This window comes from Pagrus pagrus (genome assembly GCF_965226575.1).
Source record: "Pagrus pagrus genome assembly, chromosome: 23".
Lineage (NCBI taxonomy): Eukaryota > Metazoa > Chordata > Actinopteri > Spariformes > Sparidae > Pagrus > Pagrus pagrus.
This window is the reverse complement of record NC_140205.1, coordinates 4,974,132-4,996,911: the sequence shown is the minus strand read 5'-3', so window position 1 is coordinate 4,996,911 and position 22,780 is coordinate 4,974,132. Positions and strand designations below refer to the sequence as shown.

Here is a 22,780-nt window from a genome sequence, read left to right as displayed (position 1 = left end):
TTAAACAACCGCATGACCTGAAGTTACTGAGAAGAATGAAGTATAAAACTGTGCTGTGTATGTTTGTGTCACCTCTCAGCTCTGTTACAATGTGTGGTATTTTATATGGAAGCCCATTTCTGACAGCTAAAGATCAAAAACAAGATGAAAAAAAGTCAAATTATGAGATAAAAAGGTAAAGTTATGAGATTAAAGGTCATAATTAAGAGACGAAAATCAGAAATACTAAATAAAAAGTCATAATTATTAAGTACAAATTTGAAATTATGAGATAAAAAGACACAATTCTGACATAGAATCTTAAGTTATGATATAAAAGTCAAAAAATGAGATAAAAAAGTGATAATTATTAGTCAAAACTCAGAATTATGAAATAAAAAGTCATAAATATGAGAAAAAAGTTTAAACGATGAGATAATAAATGAAAAATTATGAAACAGAAAGTCATAATAATTAGATAAGAATTCATAATTTAAGATAAAAAAATCAAAAATACGAGATAAAAAGGCGACACAATGATATAAAAAGTCTAAACTATGAGATTAAAAGTCAAAATTTGGGGATTAAAGTCAGAATTGTGAAATAAAAATCATAAATATAAGATAAAAAGTTGAAATTACAAAATATGAGAGTCATGATTATGAATTAGAAAGTGAAAATAACTAGATAGAAAATTCATAATTTAAAATAAAAAGATGAAAAAAAAGAAAAAAAAATCTAATTTCTACTTCCCCCATATTTTGGGATTTTAAATGTGATTTTTTTAATCTTTATTTTTTAAATCAAGGCTCAGTTTCCATCATTTCTGTTCTTCACCTGGCAGAAATGAGCTTCCATAGAAAGAGATGGTGTGTAAATAACAAATAAAAGCAGAGTAAACAGAGGAATGACCTGTATTGAACACAACTGTGCTGCTCGTGTCTCATTCCTCCACTTTACGTCTCCTCTGTCACAGTGTGGCTTCATGCTGTAATATAAAGTGTAAAGCTTGTGCGTGTTGTTTGTGTCATCACTCCGCATCTGCTCCATGTGTCTCAGCTTCACGACGCTGCAGCTTCGTGAACACAAACAGCAGATTGGTTCGGCACACTGGGCCTACGTGGGTCCGCGTCTGTGATTCTGCAGCTACGTTCCATCAGCACCAGGTAGAAAAAGCAGCAGCCAGGTTGCGCCTGTCACTCACAGCTGATGGAGACGCCGATTGGCTGCTTGCTGTCCGCGGGGCTGCAGGCTCCTCCTCCTCCCCGGCGGAGTCCTGCCCGTGCTGCGCTTGTTGCAGCGTGAGCGCGGAGGGTCTGTGCGCTCTCGGGTTACGCATCTGAAGTTGTGTTCATGAGGATATCGGAGACATCCAGGCGCGCAGAGGAAGGAAAGTAGAGGCTCACTTTGTGTCGTTTTCACTCTTTAAGCGGGGAAATACAATTACGCGCTCGGGGACAAGGAGGAGACGAGTTTGTGGCATTTAACTGGGAGAACAAGCATACCCAACAGTATGCGGTGCAGTTATGGCAGGCAAGGGTAAGACAGTCGTGAGGACGCTGGAGGATTTAACGCTTGATTCTGGTTATGGTGGAGCCGCGGACTCGGTCAGGTCGTCCAGCGTGTCGCTGTGCTGCTCCGACACGCATCAGTCCGTCTCGCATGGGGGCAACTGCTGGCATCTGACCGAATCCATGCACAGCCGACAGAACAGTTTGGACACCGTCAACACCGTCCTGGCGGAGGACACGGAGATACTGGAGTGCTCGGGTCAGTGCGCCAAGCTGCCCGAGCTGGAGGACGTGCCATGGAGCCTCGGCGAGGTGGAGGGCGCACTGAGGAAAGACGAGGAGCTGATGGTGGGCAACCCGCCGCCGGAGGTCCTGGCTCGGCTGTCCGCTCTCATCAGCCGCGCGCTGGTGAGGGTGGCCCGGGAGGCGCAGCGCCTCAGCCTGCGCTACGCCAAGTGCACCAAGCACGAGATCCAAAGCGCCATCAAGGTGGTGCTCTCGTGGACCATCTCCGTCAACTGCATCACGGCGGCTCTCAGCGCCCTGTCCCTCTACAACATGAGCACCGGGGACAAGTTCAGCCGCGGCAAGTCGGAGCGCTGCGGGCTGGTGTTCTCCGTGGGGAAGTTCTTCAGGTGGATGGTGGATAGCCGGGTGGCGCTCAGGATCCACGAGCACGCTGCCATATACCTCACCGCGTGCATGGAGAGCCTGTTCAGAGAGGTGTTCAGCCGCGTCCTGCGCAGCGCGCTGGTGGAGAGGGACAACGGGATCCCCAAGTTTACGCTGGAGTCACTGGAGCAAGCCATCAACAACGACTCGGAGGTGTGGGGGCTGCTGCAGCACTACCAGCACCTCATCTGTGGGAAGAATTCAAGCGGTAAGACACGTCCAAAAAGAGAGAAACATGAGTGATTGAATGTCCATGGTCCATGAAATATGAGACATATCATATCCAGGTTCCCCTGAAGCAGAGAATCACCTTAATTCCGCATGTTAACAGAAATATCCAGGAACAGGTGGCTGCTTCAGACACGAACATGCACCTTCATGTCCAGAGTTTCTCATTTCTTCATGATTTTAGACCTAAGAAGCTTCTTTTCTCAGTGCACACAGTGAGAATCTGAACAATTACACACATATAAACTGTGTAATGAAGCTTATCTAACTCGTGTAACTGCAAAAATGTGCTGAGTGTGTCTGTGTCACCTCTCAGTTCACTGTCACAGCGTGGGCTTTTTCTATGGAGGCCCAATTCTGACAGTTAAAGAAAAAAAGCTTGATGAAAAGAAATCCTATTGAATTTCATTATTATGAGACAAAAGTCATAAATAATTACATAAAAATTCACCATTCAAGTCAAAATCGGAGATAAAAAGGTAACATTGCACTGAAGCCTCTTGGGAAACGTTATTTCATTGCACTGTGAACTGTGTATATGGTGGAATGACAATAAACCCTCTTGAATCTTGAATCTTGAACATTATGATGTAAAAAGTCAAATAAATATAAATATTATGGGATAAAAGTCAAAGTCTGAGATTAAAAGTCATAAAAATGAGATAAAAAGTTTCAATTGTGTTATAGAAAGTCAAAATGGTGAGATAAAAATTCATAATTTAAGATAAATAGTCGAAATTTGAGATAAAAATGCAACATCATGATCTAGAAAGTCACAAATAGGAGATAAAAAGTCAGAATTATCAAATAAAAAGTCATAATTTTAGATAAAAAGTCGAAATTTGAGATGAAAAGGCAACATTATGAGACAAAAGTCAGAATAATTAGATAAAAATTCATAATTTAAGATAAAAAGTCATATTTATAAGTTAAAAAGTCAAAATTGTGATCTCATTTTGATTTGTAAATAATGTTTGGGGATTTTAATTGTGATTTCTTTTTATCAAGGCTTGAATAAGTGCACTCCTGACAGTGTGTTGAATATTTATCACTGGGCTCAGACCTCTGACACGGGAACGCTCTCAGTTTCAAAGCTCTGCAGAGACATTAGTCAGAACAGGTATTTACGCCTGAAGAACATCAAACGGCTCCTGTTTTCTTCAAGCTATTGTGTTCCCACATGAAGAATGTGGCTGCTAATGAGTGTTTATGTGCGAGTGGTGAGTCGTGATGGTGCAGAAGCAGCGTTTGTGTTTATATCGTGTGTGCTGGCCTGGTTGGCAATGCTATTACTGTCTCACTCCAGAAGGTGTAAGCTGTCAGTGTGGGCAGGCCCCTCTCTTATCCAAAAGCCCTGAATGAGTTGGCTCCAACTATAAAGCAGAAGGGACTCGAAATGTTATGTCTTTAAAAAGCGGGAGCCAAGTGAAAACTGAAAAAATCATATTGCAGCTAATTTGTTGCAGCGCGATTGTTTTCTCGCAGCTAGAAACTTAGTAGAGGTGAAAAACAAAGATGCTCGTGCTGAGAGGACTTTGGTGCAGTTTTGGTGCAACTTGTCTCGTGGATGAGCTCCAGGAGAGACTGTTCCAGAAGATGGGAGAGAAATTGATCTGCTCTCAGAGGTGTCATTAATCCAGGTTTCCCTCACACGGCAGGCTCTTTTCTATAATCCAGACCCTTTAGCCTCTGTCGTATACAGCAAGAAACTTATGGCTAATGCAATTAGTTGACTAATTGATGATTTAGATGGACTGAAGTCAATTTTCAAGCAAAAAAATGCCAAACATTCTGATGATTCAAGCTTCTCAGATGTGAATATTTGCAGCATTTCCTCCCCTTGCATAATCACAAAGAGGAAATCTTAGAGTTTGGATCGTCCCATCAGTCGGCCTGTCAGAAACTATTGAGAAACGTGTAATTTGATGATGATAGCACCTGGAAAAATTGCCCAAGAAGCACTATGAAGATAAACTGATAGCTCTCAAGTGATATGACATGAGGAACTTCATTGAAATTCATTCTCATGGATGCAGGTTTTCTCACGCAACAGGTTCTTTTCTATGATCCAGACCCTTTAGTCTATTGTAAACAAACAATCAGTCCATTAATCGATGACTTAGACGGACATAAATCAAATTTCAAGCAAAAATGGAAAACATTTTGTCCACACAAACTTCTCAAACGTGACTATTTGCTACATTTCCTCAGAAACTGAAAATCTTCCAGTGGCAATGTTAAAGAGATTGATAACAAATGCCCTTTCTTCCAGGTCCACACCAAAAGTTAATGGGGTCTATTCTGGGTCTGGACCCATCCTCCATCCAAGTTTTGTGGAAATCTGTTCAGTAGTTTTTGTGTAATCCTGAACACAAACCAACAAACACAATGGAAACACAATCTTTAGCGGAGGAAGCAAAACTGCCAAACATTTTGTTTATTCAAACATCCCAGATGTGAATATTTTCTTCACTTCCTCCGATTACATCATCATAAACTGAACATCCTCCAGTTTGGACTGTTGGTCGCACAACAAAGAGATGTTACCTCGAGCCTGAAAACAACTTCACCAAAGTCATGATTGACGTTTTTCACCAAACAATAATCTCTGCAGCCCAAATCTGGCTGTAAAATGTCCAAAAATAATGCGAAAAATGCTGATCACAGTTTCCCAGAGACCCTTATTTCCTTTGTCTTAAAGAAATGTATTCTATCTACAACTAGAATGGCACTCAATAGAGTGTATACCTCCACCAAGTCCCAACAGTCCCATTTTGATAGCAGCCATCTGAGTAAGATAGATATTTTCATCTGAGAAATGAATAAAATGTCATAAAAACAGCCAATCTCATAATATGAAAGAAATGAATTCCTGGATCTGTCCCTTTATCTGGATCCACACTAAAAGTTAATGAGGTCTATTCCGGGTCGAGACCCATCCTCCATCTGAGTTTGGTGGAAATCTGTTCAGTAGTTTTTGTGTTATCCTGCTCACAAACCAACTTCACAAAAGGACACGGATGACAACATAACCTCCTCGGCAGGTAGGAGGCAGGTACTGAGGTCAATTTTCAACTCAAGCTCGTCAGATGTGAATATTTGCTGCATTTTCCTCCTCTTACATCATCATCAACTGAAAATCTTCCAGTTTGTACTGCCGGTTGCACAACAGAAAGATGTTACCTTGTGCATGAAAATGCCACCTCAGAAATTATGATGATTAAGTGTGAGGAGCTGTCATCTTTCAGACGATCACGTGTCAAATAACATTGAGAAAAATGCTGATCACTTTGCCTGGAGACAAAGGTAACGTCCTCCTCGCGTCTTCTTTTGTCTGACCAACAGCTCATAACAATTTAATCTACAATTATGTGACACAGCGAGGGGCAGAAAATCCTCACGTTCCAGATGCCAGAACCAGAAAATGCATCTGAAACGATAAACTGATCATCACAACAGTTGTTGATTCATTTTCTGCCAACTGAGCCACTGATTTATCGACTATTTTGTCGCAGCTTTAAACCGAATGTCGGACATTTCCCTCTCACGCTTTAATCCCCTCATCCGTCCTCTCAAACCCTCTCTCCGTTTGACATTGATATCTGGCCCTGCTGCTCTGCCTGGAAATTGCAGCAGAGAAAACAGGTACTTTCTCTGTAGACGGCGTGCAGAGCCAAGCGTTCATCCCCCTCCACTCCCACCTCGTGGAACGCATCATTTCCTGATGGTGCAGAGGAGGCTGCAATTTGCACTCACACACAAAAAAAAAACAGCGTGATGTCATCCTGTGACAGTTAGGGCAGGCTGAGATGTGAGGATTTAAAACGTGCGGACCCACAATTTCCTTTTTGAATCAAACGTTTCAAGAGGAGGAACAATTAAATAGTCAGGCCTGCAGAATCACCAACATATTAACCAAAAACTCGGCGTGATTGTCGCTGCTCCTTTCCTCTCTGTGGTTTTTGAGCCTTTTGCAAACCAGGAATAGTAATGAAACCGTGTAGGGAGAGTTTCGTTTTTGTAAGAAATGTGGTCTCTTGTTCGAGATTTCACCTGGAGAACAAAAGCAGTGCAGCACATAATGACTAAATCCACGTTGTTCTGCACTCCCACTGACCATACGTGACAGCCTCTCTGCACTGACTAACGAGCTGAGCTAAATGGAGCCTTTTCTTCTCTGGCTTTCTTTTCATGCCGGTGTCCAACCTGTACATTCTGATTATTTATACCGATCTAGATAAAGACATTTTAAATCGTGCAGGTGCTTCGTGTAATCTCTCAACACTCATTCTGATACTAGCGACACCTATACGCTTAACTGCTTATAGGTTGAGGTAAAGGCCGTTAAGGGAGGAGAGTTTCAATGACTCATATGCATGTTTTTTTGACGCCCTTTGAAAGGCTGTTTTTTCTTTTTCCCTCCCAAATTCATTCATTCACGGATTCATGTGGGTGTTTTCTGATTTCCTACCTCTATGGTCGACTTATTTAAAGGTACAGTATGTAAGAATTGACCACCTCTCCAATTCGTACTCCAAACAAACAAACAGTGGGGTGTAAATGTAGCTGCAATTAGCTTGTTAGCCCAATTAGCTGTGCAGCTAGCAGTCAGGACTGGGGGCTCGCAGAGGTATTATGAGAAAGGATGGGCCAGGGCTAGTTGGCTAGCATGCTAACTTCAGGAGACACCTCTGCAACACAATACAACGTATTGACATGAAGGGCAAGGAGGCACTTGAAAATGAGGAGTAGGTGTAAAAATAGGAAATGAGATTGAGCCTTCATCTTGTGCAATGATTTACCCTTAATTTATACTATATCACTGTAGTGAAGCGTGGAAAACCTTAGAAAATAGACTAGAAAATGTGCTTCGGGTTGCAGCTATGTGTATCAAGCTCCAGTGAAACGTGAGCCATTCATCAGCCTGTGTGGACAGCTGTATTGATTACCACAGAAGTGTATCTCTTCCATCAGAGGCATGTGAGACGGGTGGCTGAGCAGCGTGACTGAGACGCCTGCTGTGTAGACAGGCCTTTAAGGGCAAGACGGGTGTCAGAGCCGATTGTTTTTTTCGGCGGGATCGTCTCGTCTTGATTCAAGTCAAAACAAAGTGACGTGCATCAGGATCCAACACCGTCCTACTTAACAGAAAATCTCCAGAAAGGCAGCAGTTTGAACATATTTGTTTCTTGGATGGACACGTCCTGGCTGTGGACTACTTCTGCTGTAAAAATCTTGCAGCCGGATGCACCCTGACGTATGTTTGTCTCCCCTCGTGGTGAGAAGAGACGTCAGAAACAAACAGCGCGGCCATCAGCTCCCAAACCTGCCGGGGCGGCGTTTAAATTTGGGATCCCGGATGACTTGATTGCATCTGATTATGTCTGACCTTCCCCCGAGGAACCGGTCCAACCTCCGCAGGACAGATGACACAACATAATGGAAGTGCATAGCCTGCTATAGCTGGTTTATTAAATTAGCAGCGGGGTGTCTGCTCTCCCTCCTTCTTCACTCTCAGCCTTCTCAGTCTTTCACACCATATTTTATTGTGTTTCCTGCTAGAGGGCGGGCTTCGTGTTTGCATATTTATCCTCCACTGTGGTTTTTAATAAGCTCGACTCATAACCACATGATTCTGGCACAGCCTTTTGTTGTCCGTTCTGTTATTATTCTCCGCCTGCCTTTCCCCTCCTTAGGGTGGTCTCACAGATGAGCTGACAGATTGCTGCCGTTCTGGTGCAACCCGGGCAGGCAAGCTGGTTGTGATGGATTTTTATGTCATGGTAATTTCATAAGACCAAAGGCTGCTGCGCCCACCGCTCTCCACCGCCACCACGCTTCATTTTCAGCAATGATCAGCCAGTGTGAAGTTATGCGAAGTTGTTTTTTCCCAGGCCAGGACGCAGATTTTATGAGCTGCATCCGTTTCTAGTCGTGGCTTGTGAAAATATTGACTTTCATTTCATATGCTCCTCGGTGAATTTCACTGGAAGAAAACACCTATAACTCCGCTCTCGGGCAGTCGGGACCGGCCCAAAATGTTGTGGCTTTTTATTACTTCTGTGTCATTGGAGCGTGGATCCCCTTCCGTTTTCAGAAACTAGGTGAAAGCAGTGGGTCAGGATGAGATAATGAGACGAGCGCGAGAGCGCTGAATGCTTAATGTTGTGAGGGAGTAAAGTGCGGGAAGAGAAGGCAGGCTGGAGTGTCAGCTGGAGGAGGTGTTGGCGAGGGGGCATTGGCGCAGGTCCCTCAGAGATATAATTACGCAGCTCTCTTTAATTAACACTTGTGCTTATCTGGTAGTCATTAAGATTAAGAATTAGCAACGGGAAACACCAGGGAGCTGGAGAGAACAAAGATGATAAGTCCTCTCATTCATTTTTTTAACACCCGTTACGCAGGTTCCACGTCGGCACGTTTGATCCGATCGGCCTGTGTGGGCCGAGATAAAACGACTTCAAGACATTCAGACCTGTGGACCGTCTTTGTCGCGGTTCATTACTGAGCAGCGAGACAAAGAAACCTGTTACGTCACTTGGCCTTGACGTCGCGTAGACGTCTGCGAGGCTGATCGGGATGAAAGACTGCTGATAGGCTGCTACTGAGTGCAAGTCAGCATTTCCCATTTCGACTGGAACGCCATACACACAGATACTAGATATGTAAGATACTGAAGAATATAAAAAATGTAATGACGATTTATTGGCCTATATTCTTCATAGCAAATGTTTTTGACAAGAATCCCTTAAACTATGAACTGCTGTGTGACTAAATATGTACAAATATGTGCATTGTCCTCGCAAGAAATTGTCTTTTGCTCACAAAAACACGAACGCAGCACAAGAACATGTCACTCGATTGCATATTTTTTCATGATAAATCTAAATGTTCATCAAACAAACTGTGGCCGTGAAAACAAGTCCAGGTGAATGTCTGTGCCCTGTCAAAGATAATGATCCCATGAGGAGAGAAATGTGAGAAAAGGCATCATAAGCAAGCAAACATCTAAATTAATGTTCCTTTTTAGATACAGAAATAAACATATACCAAATATTTTTAAAGATAATACAAAAACTGATAAATATATATAAAGACGACTCTGAGCCGAGCTCAGAGCCAAGCTAACACGTTAGCAGCTAACGTTCAACAACGACCCCTGCTGACTATTTTACAGTGAGTAAAGTAGTTTAACTTCTTTTTAACCGTAAACATTGTGTGTCAGTTGTGTTACTATGTGCTGTGTTATTTTATCTACACATCCGTCAGCTCCATTTTGTTCCTCTCATTGCTTCCCTTGCATTAGCATTACACTTGAGAAACTGAGCTTACACCAGTTTTCTTTTCTAAAACATAAATCCCTGGTGTTTCTCTATAATCCTCCTCCGACCGTTTGGATCAAAGAATAATATTTCTTTTCGCTGCACAAAAATAACAAAGTTGAACCCATTTTCCCAAACTGTGACTGTGTTTCCTGTGTGTGTGCCAAACTTTGATTGTACAATTAAAAGATATTAGCCCGTAGAAAAACATACTTCCAGCTTATTTTCTGGAAAGCAACAGAAGTACAGCGTTTAATGGTAAATCACATTAACACACCTGATAGCAGAGCAATTTAATTTGAGTTCTCTGATGTACTAATCACTTCTGGCGAACATCTGGAGCTCAGGCACTCATTTCTCTGCTGGTATCGATATTGCGGCTGGTGTGAGGTTGAGTCATGGCTGTAATAAGACACAGGCTGCATTCTCTGTGTTTTATCTGGTGTCAGTGTAAGAAAGTACAGTGATGTCCGATATATCTTCATTTCTTTCGCTGTTTCTTTCCCGCTTTGTCCATTTTTGCTTCTCGCACCATAATCGCCGCCATGCTGGAAGACTTTCTAGCGCTGTTCAGCTCCATCTGTCGACCTTTGACCTCACGCTACGGGCGTGAAGTCGGTACAACAGGACGCCTTTTGGTATTTGAGTTGTCTGCGTGTGACGACACCTCAGCGGGAGTCGACGGAAAACAATGCTGCGATGAAAACAAATGACCTGATTGTACAGTACAAGTTCGGAAAATACACCCGACTGATGCCACGTCGAGATTAGATGACACGCGTCCCAAAAGTCTGGAGATTCAGCGGGCGCCTTTGATGCCGACACAATTTGTGTGACAGCGGCTGTCAGAAGATAGTGTGCTGTTTGATGTTATCTGTCAGCAGTACACACATTTAATTCAACAGTTAACGTCCTTGAGGGACTCGTGAATCAGTCGTGATGCTACTCCTGCTTTGAACTTAAGTGATAGGTTTTTTTTTTGTGCTATACTTCTTGAAAAGGGACATTTTTCTGATTGGGAGAGTCACAGTCAGGCCAGAGGAAGATGTTTCCAGCCTCATAAGACGACTCAGAGGTCGTGTGGTGGGGTCAAGGTTTCACTTTCAGATCTTTTGGTCTTTCACTTCTGCTTTACTTTAAATGATTCTGGATTAAATGAATCAGGGTCGAACTTCACACTAACTTTGTTTGTGTGTTTGTTTTAAAGGGTTATTTCACCCAATTTCGAAAAAAAACCCCAGACATATTCTACTTTACAACCTCGTATTTAAACCTTGCTGCAGTTTCTTAATACTTTGTGGTTTCTGGATTGATTTTTTTAGGTGTTTAATTAGCTGTCAAACTATGTGCTGGTGCGCCTAGTGTGAAACCTGTGTGAAAAACTAGGTGCGGGCCCTGAAATTTTTTTATAAGCACAATAAAATAGTAAAGTATAATTTAACAGGCCAGCATGAGGAATAAAAGAGAAATAAAATCAAAAATAGACTCGTGCAACGTGCAGAATAAAGTACAGTGTAACTCAATAACCAGAAAATGAACCTAAAAATGTAAACAACACATTTATAGGGAGGCCTTTCAATAAAAGGAAGTCTTTAAAAGTGATTTTAAAGATGATGCCGGCGTAGCCAGAATATGTTTATACATGGGGCCAGGCCATTAAAGTAAAAGTATTTTGAAATGCCTCTAAATTCACAAACCACCTGCATCAGAAACCTCAGCGATGGATATCTCCTTATCTTGGCACATGAAACCAAAACCATCTCCGTGGCTAGAAACCAGCAGACCAACACAGAAGACACAGTTCCCAGTCGTACGGCGCCAAAACACTTGTAGCTTAGCAGAAGTGGGAACATAGTGATTTGAAATCAGAACTGAGACTTTATTCAGCTGCTGTGATGTCGAACACGTAGTCTGCGCCGCTGCGAGCTTTAAATCACACCCTTTGCATTTGCAGTAAAGAAACCACACCGCGTCTCGTCAGCTGCACTGTATGTTTTCCTCCTCGTTGGGCGTCGGTGGGTTTCCGTTATCGCGCCGTACGCTCTCCCTGCACCAAGCCCGTGGTTGTTCTTTGAACTCCTCGCTGAGGCTTTTGATCACACCTCGAGCACAAACAGTTTTCTGTGTCGCTCTGTGGCTCACAAGACTCTTGTTTGTGCTTTAGAAAAATAACCCGACTGTGATATTCTGCAGAATAATAAAAAAAAAAAAACAGCAACCAATATGAAGAATTCTGCGAAAACACGACTATGACTAAAGCTTTTGACCGTGTTTTTAACTCACACATCACTTCATGACTCAAGCTATCGACCGGTTGTGAAATGTTTGGTTGTTTTCTGCGGCGCTGATGTCATCGTCGGACAGGGAATGAGGATGTCGGCCTGAAAAAATCACATCCTCTGACAGCCATTTATTGAGTCAGGGATTGTTTTTCGTCTCACTGGGACTTTTCATGATTGCTTTTTGAACCGTCGGCCGGTGCACAGGCGCTGTCACATCAGACCTGTTGGTAATGCTCTGTTGTTAGTCTTCTCATGCTCTCAGAGAGGGATTTTATACCACAATCAACAGAAATTTAACATAACAAAAGCTCTCAAATGATTTGGTAACAGGGAAAAATACAACTAAGTGGGTGCCCTCTTGCTTCATTAAATGGACTGTGAAAAAGCACATATGCATTAGGATGTAATCATATCACTTCAGCGGTATATTTAAGTTTGCTTTGGTGACTCATTACTACCCAGCCCCTGTGCTGCTGAATTATGCAACAGGGTAGATGACTTACATTGTTCCAGCACCACGTACTGTTTTTAAAAGCAGCAGGCATCAATCAGATCGCCTCACTTACTCCCACTTACTACAGACTCCTGGAGTTTAAATTGTTTATGAGAAGAGAAATATAATAAAAATGAGGATCAGCCCACTTTCTTTTCATTCCCTCATTTGAACGCTCGCTCCGGTTCCTCTGCTCTCTCTGCAGATTGGATTGTTGACACCTGCCTCTCTGCAGACTGTACTTCAGAAATGAATGAAAGTGGCAGACGCTTATCTCTCCACTGACTTCATTCCTCCAGATCATTTTTCAGCTTATCCCTCCTCACACTTCCCTTCGAGTCAAACTGAAATTTGACAGCGCCTCTGTGTACAGTTTTGCATGAGGAAAATAAAAGCTAGAATGATAGCGTGGCTATCGCGCAAAGAGGACAAAGACGTTGTTGGAAAACATTTGTGGAGTGGTCCTCGGTGGGCAGTTACTCATGGACGACACTTAAGAACAAATTTGAGGTTTAATCTGGTATTTACATTTTATGTAACTTTACACTTCTAGTCCACATCTCTGTTTAAAAACCCTCTTGGATTAGCTGGATTGCTAAAACTAGCACTAACTCCCACTAGACGTCACTTGTTAATGTTATTTCATCACTTCCTGGGGAATTCCACTGGTTTTCCTGCAAGACCCGTCCTACTCGGCCTCAGATTGGCTCGCATCTGTCGTTTATGTACGACGAAAGCTTCGACAGCGCCAGCGTGGTCTCGGTACTCTATGCTAAATACATCCAACAAGTTTTTCGCTGGGAGAGAGACGAGAAAAGCAGAGAAGTTCAACTGATCGAATCACACCACAAACGAGACAAGACTTAGCTAGCTAACGTGCTGTTTCCTAGCTGTATGTTCAGTGGTTGTCCGGTGTTAAACAAACAGCCAGCAGTGCAGCTTATACAGCAGACTGTGAGCTGTAGTTTCCCCGGTAAACACACCAGCTTCTTCAAGTGTTGCAGCTGCAGTGTCTCTAGGCTAGGCCCCAAAGGAGCAGCAGAAGACCGTGGGAGAGGCCGAAGAGGTCGGTGTGTTTACTGGGGAAATAAAAGCTCATCAGAACCGCAAGAAAAACAGACATAAGCGCAACACACTTTAAGTGTAGCCCACGGTTAGCATTTAAAGCCATCTGTCCCTTTACAACAATCAAGGCTCAGGAGGACCACTTGTGCTGTTTAGCTTACTAGACAGCCTAGCCTGCTAACATTAGCACTGATTCCTGTAAGCTGTTACTTTGCATTGCTGTTATTTCAACACCTGCTGAGTCACTGGGAGCTCCCAGCTGCTCAGTGTTGTGTTTATGCAGCAGTAGACAAAGGAGGGAGGCCACCTAACGGCTAATGATTAATGATGGTTAATGACCAGACTTTAAAAAATGCAACGTGACAGATAGTCCTGTAACTTTAGCACTCTGCACCGTAGACGTGCGCAAATCAAATCGATTTCCTTCTTTTTAATGTAACACAATGTTTATTGGGTGAACTCTTCATGTATACATGACAGAAATGACCCCAAACATATGATGACTCCTCACCCTCCCTCCTCCACCTCCTGCTGCAGCCTCCTTTCATTCTGCACAATGACATTTCTTCTTCTTTCCCGTAGCCCAGGTTTCCTGTAAATTTTTTAAAACTTCCTACAGAAACAGGAAGTCTTTCATGTCTCTCTCCTTTGCCCTGTGTACACAGTCTTTTATGTTTTTGCTTGCGGTGGCTCAGAGCGTCTTCAGTTGACCTCAGCTTGTTTTTTTTATGCCTTCCTGCGGGGCTGCATGTTGGCGGGTCACGTTTCTGTTCAATGTGAACGCTGATAGTTAGCCGACGTCTCCCCGCAGCCTCGACAAGCACAGATTACTAACAACTATGACACGATTACTTGGCTCGAACTAGTCTGCTCCCCGTGTTCTCGCAGGAGTGATTAAAGGCTCTGCTGGAGTCAACAAGATTTTCACAGAAATGCACTTTTCCCGTCATGTGTTTCATCTTTAATTCTCACATTGACTCGTGATTGAAAAGCAATTCAACGGCAGAGCAATAACACTTTTTGTTTATTTTAATTTGGCTGTGATTGGAGTGCGGAGGAGCTGCAATAAGTTGGTTTTAAAGGATCAGGAAGAGATTAAGAGCTGGATGTTAGCATTTGGATGATTTCATAAAAAAAATCACCTCACATGTGATGTCTTCCAGCTGGTGGACAGTGACAGCGCTCCTCCTCCAGACAGTTTTTATCCAGGAGCTGACTATGAGCACTTCATCTGTCAGCCTGCGTTGAATTGTGTAATGCTTTTTGCAGTACTTGTAAGTTACGTACTAAGAACGGCCTCTAAACACGGCAGTCTGAAAGCAGTGATTGCAGCCATTTGAATGAATGATTGAATGATTGTGCACTTTTATCGTCAAGTTTTACTATTTCACTCTATGCTGCGTTCAAGAGCAGCCTGCAGTCATATGGCCCCGCTCTACAAGTCTTCACAGGAAAAACTAGTCTACAGACTTTCTATGGGAAATGAAACACAAGAATACTTGTTCAACAGACTGTATGAGCGGGGAAGTGGGTTAAAAATTCCAGGAATAGTGAGGAGGGGTGGATTTTGGAGGCTTTCCATGGGAGTTACCAGGAATTTATGGGAGATAACAGGAAATAACAAGAACACAATGAAAATATATCGGTTGTTTGGATAGAAACAGGCGTCTCACCACATCACGAATGAACCGGAAACCCAGCCCAGTTCTGGTAGACACAGGTCTTAAGTGCTCCCCTGTGCTGTTCCTTCTCCTTCCCCTCTGTCTTTGTGTGCACGGTCTCAGCCCGATGAGGTTCTGATGACCCCAGCTTCTGCTCCAGTGGGTGATGAGAGTTGAACAGCAAGTATTGATCCGGGTGTTGAGGCTTCTGACTTCTTCAAGGTGCACTGCGCAGTCCAGACCGTCTCCTCTGACATCTTCCCGCGTGAACTTGATGTTATTGTCCGCAGCATTTATATGTTCTGTGAAGGCTTCCACTTCCCCTTGCTCAGATTTTGACCCAGGTGTCGTCCACAGTGGTGCTCCTTCCTTGTGTATCTCGGGGAGTCCATAGGCACATTGGATGGCTCCTCCGGGGTACAGTCGGTAATATAATGGCCTGTCAGCCGCTGTGTCCTTTTCCAGTTTTTGCAGGTATTCTCTCACCTTAGCTGCGGGGTTTCAGCGTCGTGTGTTTCATCCTGACAGGACAGACAGCTTCTCCTGCATGCCATTACAGCCTTTAATTAATGAGGGGCGACTGCGGGATCAGTTTCCGGCTGTTCCCAGGTGGTGACGGGAAATTAGGCTCCTCGCTCTGGGGAGAACCATCTGGTGTCCACAGTGACACAAAACAGGCCAAAGATAAGGGCTACTGAGCATGCTGGGTAGTGCAGTTTAAGGGAATACCCTTCGTGATGAGGACCCACACTCTGCTAAACTTGGACATGAGCACACGCTCCCACCCCTGCTCTGCTTTGTTTGCCGTATCTACCACTTAATCCTGTCTTGACATGAGCGAACGCCCACTCACACATAAAACCAACAATAACAAAAGGCACACCACTTGTTTTTTTTATTTCTTGCTTTTCAAGCCCACAGTTGCATTCGCTGGTTCTCAGCGACTGCTCATTGAGAAACGGGGACAGTGACACAGTCCCACTTCAGTAGTCTTGACATCCTGAGCCGCTCACAATTTGACTCATACAAAGATGCAGCAATTTTGTCCACTGCTATTGTGTGGGCAGGAACACGTCCTCCCACTGACACGGAGCATTTCGTAACGATTACAAGATAGACACTGAAAAGAAAGCAAAGAGGAGAAGTTTGGTTCTGTGCAATCAGTGCAGGGTTGCTGCTCCCTTTGGTGACTTTTCTCCCCAAACCTTTGCCTGTTTCTGACGCCGAGGAAGTTTAATTAGACGCCATCGCCAATCTCTTGTCCTCGCCACTAATTGCCGTTATCCTTCTCAATTAGGACAGCTTTTATTGGTTAGAAAACAACAGAATGTAGCAGCTAAATAATGACAAAAGGAAATCTTGAAGGTTTGCAGTTAAATTTGGCTTGTTTGTGTGGGAGATTGGTTTGACTACAGGGTTTTCTGATTTGAAAGAAAAGGATGGTAGTGGGTGACCTGAAGGGGATTACACACTGCTAACATTATATCCTGAGCTGTTTTTGGCTGTTAATATTTCTGCAAACCACAGATACGTCAGGGTATTTCTGATGAGGCATCACGGCATTTCAACACCGTAACACCACTGGATAAGGAGATCCGGGGGCATTCCAGTCGTGACGGGGTGTTTTTAACGACACTTTCCAGCCGTGTTAGTGGTGATCAAAACGTATGTTTTCACAGGAAGTCAGGTATCTACAGCATATGGCAACAAAACTGGGTGTTTTTTCAGAAGACCTTGGGACATTTCCAGTTGGGTTTGTGGAGACCAAAACCAGATAGTTTTCATGGGGAGTCTGGCCATCTACAGCCGTGTTTATTGCAACCAAAACCTGATGTTTTTCAAGGGAAACTGTGCCATGCCCAGCTGTGTTAGTGGCGACTGAACCAGATGTTTTTAAGGAGACCTTGACACATTTCCATCCCTTTTTGTGGCGACCAAAGATATTTTAAGCCAAACCATGTTTTCCTCATCATAACCAATGTTTTCTTGTACTTAATCCTAACCTAAGGATAAGCACAGCATTGTGACGGGAGAGAAATAGAAAATTGAAGTCAACATAAAGACACTCGAAAGCTTTAACTCATCTGTTAAATCCCTCTTCTTCTTGTGAATGTACAGTTAGTCACCTGAACTCACAAGAGAGGCACAAGAGAACCTGACCTGAGATCACTCAACATTGTAGCGCTGACGTGTTCGGAGGGAGCGCTGGAGGTGATAAATGGATAATCTTGGTGGTTTGCGTGCAGGTTATCGATCAGGTCCAAACATTCTGTATTGTGAATGAAGAAAGACGGAGAAGTCGCGAGGGCGAGAACGAGGATTATGAAATCAATAGACAGCAGGAGCCTGTGAATGCCGCTCCACCCCCACCGAGTCCTAAAAGTCAGCTCCTAGGACTCCAATATTGTATGCGTCAAGTTGAAAGTGAAACTGAACCACTGATTGAGAAGAATTATAAATCACGGGGAACAGTTATTTTCCCACTGATCCTTCAGTTTGTTGCCAAGTTGGATTCCTGTGTTTAGACAGCGTGAACACCTGTAGCTCAACATGTCATCACGTAACGACAAACGATGATTAAACACTCTGCGGTTTATTACATTACTCCGCCATGCCCCCCCGTCTGGTTGAACCTGCTTTGCGTCATCTTACAGTCTCTTGGCCGGCGTGACGGACAAGTAGAGGCACAGCGGTCTGTAGACAGGTTGCATCACAGCTCGTTCCAACAAGTCCTGATTCATAAAAAAACTGCGTACTGCCGACGTGCAGATCGGCAAACAACAGGTGTCTGAACGCACGCTGACGCTTGTGTCTGTTTTTAATGCTGCACCTGTGGAAGCGTTTGGTGATAACAGAGAAAAAACAGCATGGATGCATGAATATTTTATCTCTTTTCTGATCCTGAAATCAACCCTAATCAAATTTAACTTCCTGTTGTTTTGCATTTTGGGTGATGACTTAGCCGTAGATATTTTTGGAGACCACATGTATTTTTCCCCTCCTTCAGTTTCTGATTCATCTTGAAGAGTAATCCTCTCCTTCCTCATTTCCTCTTGTTTCCATCTCCTTCTCTCAGTGGTCCGCGCTCTCTATAACGGTGAATGAAATACAGCCTCTGTATAGATTAGTTCTATACTCAGACCTTTCCATTGTCGCCTGAAAAGGTGTAATTACAGTTAATGCGGTCAGTCTAATTAAAACACAATATGGCCGGATCATGTACAATACTTCCAGCTCAACTCTGAGCTGTAAATGTAAATCGACTCTGGATACTCAGGATTCAAATTAATCTTTAAGCTTCAACCGTAACCCTTCAACCTCCTTTGAACAAGACGGCATTCAGTAGAGCGCATTGGAGCTTAGTTGGGACATTTGAAGGTGAATGGAGGCTTTTAACAGCAAAATTTAAAGGATTATTACAGTTAAAATATAAAGCTGTCATTAAAATGCTTTGTTTCGTTATAAGATTCCTTAAAAGTCTCTAAAATTGATATATGTCGATATCAGTATACCTTATAAAACTGGGGAGGTTTTTTGGGAAATAATTATGGGTGATTAGCAAAGTATCATAATAACTGATGCACCGACACCACTTGAAAGGGTTTAGAGGCGTTAGCCAAGTGGGCTAAGCTTTAACAATAGTGTTAGTATTCACTCGACTAAGTCGCTAACCTTGATCCCCATGAATTAGTGATTCGCTGTACCAATTGCTCTAAGAAGCATCCTGTTAGCATGGGAAACGTTTCGTCAGGAAGCAGTGGCACAAGGTATCATGGGGAGCTAGGAGTAAGGTGGATAGTCCACTCCTAAATCCATCCACCCACTTATCCGGGACCAGGTTGTTTCCAAACCAGATGACATGTATAAACTCGAGTGTGTTCTGGGTCTACACCAGGGTCTGTATCCAGGAGGATGCGTATTGATCCGATGCCCAAACCATCTCGACATGGCTCCCTTCAACAGGAAGCAGCCGCCGCAGCAGCAGCTCTACTAGCTCCCTGTGGGTGTCTGAGCTGCCGTGTCTAAGTCTGAGCCCGACCAACTTATGGAGGAAACTCATTCTGGCTGCTTGAGATCTCAGTCATTTGGTCGCTACCCAAAGCTCATGACCATCGCTGAGGCTTGGAACGTAGTTTGACTGGTCAGTCGAAAGCTTCGCCTTCCCTCTACACCACTACAGTCTTGTACACCATCCGCTATACTGCTGACACCAGTAGATCTCACGCTCCATTTTACCCTCACAACTTGATATGCTTGAGCTCCTTCGTTTGGGGCAGCAGCTCACACGATCAGCCCGGATCAATGGAAGCAATCCACCGTTTTCTGGCAGGGAACTTCAGCTTAAACTGGTCTTTAACGAAAGACAGAAGAGCAGAAGTACCGAACAATGCTTCATTGTCTCTCACCTTGCTGCTGCTGCTGCACCCATGTGTAACTAAGGCGGCTTGTGTAACTTACTGTATCTGCTCTGCTTTTGTTGGATGCAAAAGCAGATTTTTCCACAAAGCACTCTCTCATAATCATTATCATCTTTTCATAACACGAAACAGAAAAATCCTGTGAGTGCAGCCATCATTAAGTGCAGAGAAAGGTATTCATGCATGTCACACAAAGCCAAGTTTATTCAGCCAAGAACTCATTCACCTATGCTAATGCACACCTACACGAGGCAGCTCCGTGATACCTGCCCTGCTTCCGCAACATTCAAAGTCGATAATCCTCGGGCTTCGTTGCAGCACATTTTTCCCACACTCCCGACACTGTACTCAGTCTCATCAGTACCCACAATCCATCTTGATGTCCCAGGGGCTGCCCGCTACTGTCGTCCAAATACAGTTTGTTTTTTTGGCTCTTATTGCGCCCATGAATGCATCATTAGGGGGGTGGAAGCATCTCTCTTGGGCTGACCTGCATTTTGCTCTGTGAAAAATCGCTTTGAATGTATGAGTCAGACCGAGACGATATGAGTATGCATAAAATCTACACAAAGTATCAGAGACTTTTTTTTTTCTTTCTTTCAATAAAGCGTCAGAGAATAGTTGAAATCAGAGGCTCGGAGCCGAGGGCGGCGTCTGCAATCTGTTTGTTTTTTTGACCGAGACTTAAAAACTGAAAGAAACTCAGTTTACGGTGGAAAACAGAGAATTTGAGGCACATTTGATGCTCGACTTATGAATAATTCCAGTAATAGTTTCAGCAATAGAAGTGATTCTCCCTTTTGCACAATGGACATCTTCATCTTCTCCATCTCCTCTGCTCCTCTTCATCTCCATTAGCTCTCTGTCATTATTGGAAATGAAATTAGGACGGCATAATGTCCTGTGAGTCAATGCAGCAGTCTACCTGGTGTTTTTTTCCCTGGAGGAGCCTACATTGCATTCATTTTGCTCACTTAGAAAATGAGAAATTAGAAAAGATGCTCACATAAAGCCAGACTAATTGATTTTTTGGGGCACTTGTTGTCAGGTAAACAAACTGTAAGTACCTTGTTAGCAAACAGTCGGCCATTTACACAACCAGTAGACACTGAGGCACATTGGTATTCATTTGGAGTCGTGTTTCTGTGTGTGATTAATGTATTCACTTCCCTTTTTGTTCTGTTTTGATCTTCATCAGCTCCTGAGGGAAATATCTGCCTCTGCTAAATGCTCCATTATGCTCAGCTAGTTTGCTAACTTTGTGTGTTTGCCGTCGGTGTGAGGCTGGTAGTGTACAGTGGGTTTATCAGAGGGGGGTTTTTTTTGGTTGAAAACCGCGGCCTGCTTTTGCTGCTGGAGGTTGATGAGAGCGGTGAGACTAAACTAGAACGTCAATGTTGAAAGACATTGAACGAGCTGAAAGACGCTAAATGGTCCTGCAGCTGAGGGGATCTACACTGTCGGGTGACTAACCTCTGTGGGTTCGTGGCCCCTTTCACATTTCGCCAGATGTTTTTGCAAAAATAGAAATTAGAGCAGCTTAAAGCGTTCTGTCCACCGCATTTATAACTTGTCTCATGAGCAAAGAGCTAACTGAGTTGCTCTAAATATTAAAGAGGTCATATTATGCTAATTTCAGGGTCATACTTTTATTTGGGTTCCTAGTAGAATAAGTTTACATACTTTAGCTTTTTAAAAAACACATTATTTTTCTCATATGGTGCAATGCTGCAGCATCCCTTTACAAACTGTGTATTGAATGCTCTGTTTTAGCTATGGAGTGAGACATCCCGCCTCTGTTCAACCTTTGGTGAGAGTTGCGCATGCGCATTACTTAACGGGCAGGATGTAGCCAATCAGAGGCAGAGTAGGGCGGGTCGTGCCGAGCAAGGTAGTGTGATCTAAAATAACGCCGTGCAGCGTGCGAGGAAATGCTCCAACTGAAAAGACGCCGGTAGTCCTCGTGAGTTAAATCCCCCCAGTTTATCTAGCTAACGTTATCTAGCTAACGTTACAATGACACGAAGTGCACCTAATTCAGGGAAAATGGAGGAGTCTGATAATTGTTTTTTATCGTTGAAAGTGTGGCCTGCAGTCAAAAAATGGGAAGCAAAAACATAAACTCCTCCACCCGCTGGAACTGCCCAGAAAAACCTTCAAAGGAAGGCAGCCAGGAGGATCCGGAGCAGAGGCCCAAAACCACCTAAACTGTCTCCTCTCGCTGTGATGGAGCAGCGGCTTCCAGCCCTTCTCTTCGTGTCTGATCTCACTGTAGAGTCCAGCCACGCCTCAGAGGAAACTAATTTCAGCTGCTTGTATCCGTGATCTGATTCTTTTGGTCACTACCCAAAGCTCATGACCATCGGTGAGGGTTGGAGCTCAGATCGGCTGGTATATCAGAAGCTTTGCCTTCTGGCTCGGCTCCCTCCTCAACAACAGTCCAGTCCTGCTGACGCCTGTAGATCTCACGCTCCATTTTACCCTCACACCCCAAGATAATTGAACTCCTTCTCTCCAGGACCTGGAGTGTGGGCAGGAATCCACCATTTTCTGGCTCCATACACGGCGTACAGAAATGAATGGAGACCAACAGATAAAAAATAGAAATAAAAGAAATATAACATGAGGTTAAAATGGTAATCTGAGCTGAAACAGACTGGTGTAACCTTCAAGAGACAGAATTTCCCATCTGACTGATGCAGCTGGACCTGGAAATTATTCATTAAACTGGTTAACTCCCATTGTTACTCATTTAAATCTCATTTCCAGTAAGTCACCGGACACTTTCACATGTTCTCGTGACTCTGGATCACTTCCTTCAGGATCTTTTTTTAAGTTCACAGTTCACAGTTGTCTTTTTTCTTCTTCCTGGCGCTCTCTCTACCTCTCTGCTGGAAGTCGAGGGCTGTGAAATTGTCCAGGAAACATCAATCATGCCTTCAAGTCTCCCCACCACAACCTATACCTCCGGTCGGCTCTCTGGCTGCTATCAGTTTGAGTGCCTCCTCTGCTGCATAAATCCCCTGCGTCCTCATGGGGGAAGAGAGCGAGGCTGATAGAGTGCCATAATATAAGTTCTCCGGGCTCATCCATGTTTTAGTGCAACACAATGTTGATGTATTTATGTGTTTAGAAAGCTCATTTCAGAG

The 22,780-nt window shown here is 43.6% G+C and overlaps 2 protein-coding genes across 3 annotated transcripts in view; one reads left to right on the top strand and one right to left on the bottom strand.

Moving 5' to 3' along the window:
• Positions 1-22,780, bottom strand: part of LOC311252588 (liprin-beta-1-like) — a gene marked incomplete at its 5' end in the record, with an annotated part of 281,918 nt that overhangs the window by 130,407 nt on the left and 128,731 nt on the right. The window lies entirely within an intron of this gene.
• Positions 827-22,780, top strand: part of btbd11a (BTB (POZ) domain containing 11a) — a 177,292-nt gene continuing 155,338 nt past the window's right edge. Inside the window, exon 1 of one of the 2 annotated variants that reach the window (XM_084345855.1) lies at positions 827-2,370. In XM_084345855.1, coding sequence (XP_084201981.1) covers positions 1,506-2,370 — 865 coding nt within the window. In that variant the 5' untranslated portion in view covers positions 827-1,505. The remainder of the gene's footprint in view (positions 2,371-22,780) is intronic. The other variant, XM_084345856.1, reaches the window with a different exon arrangement.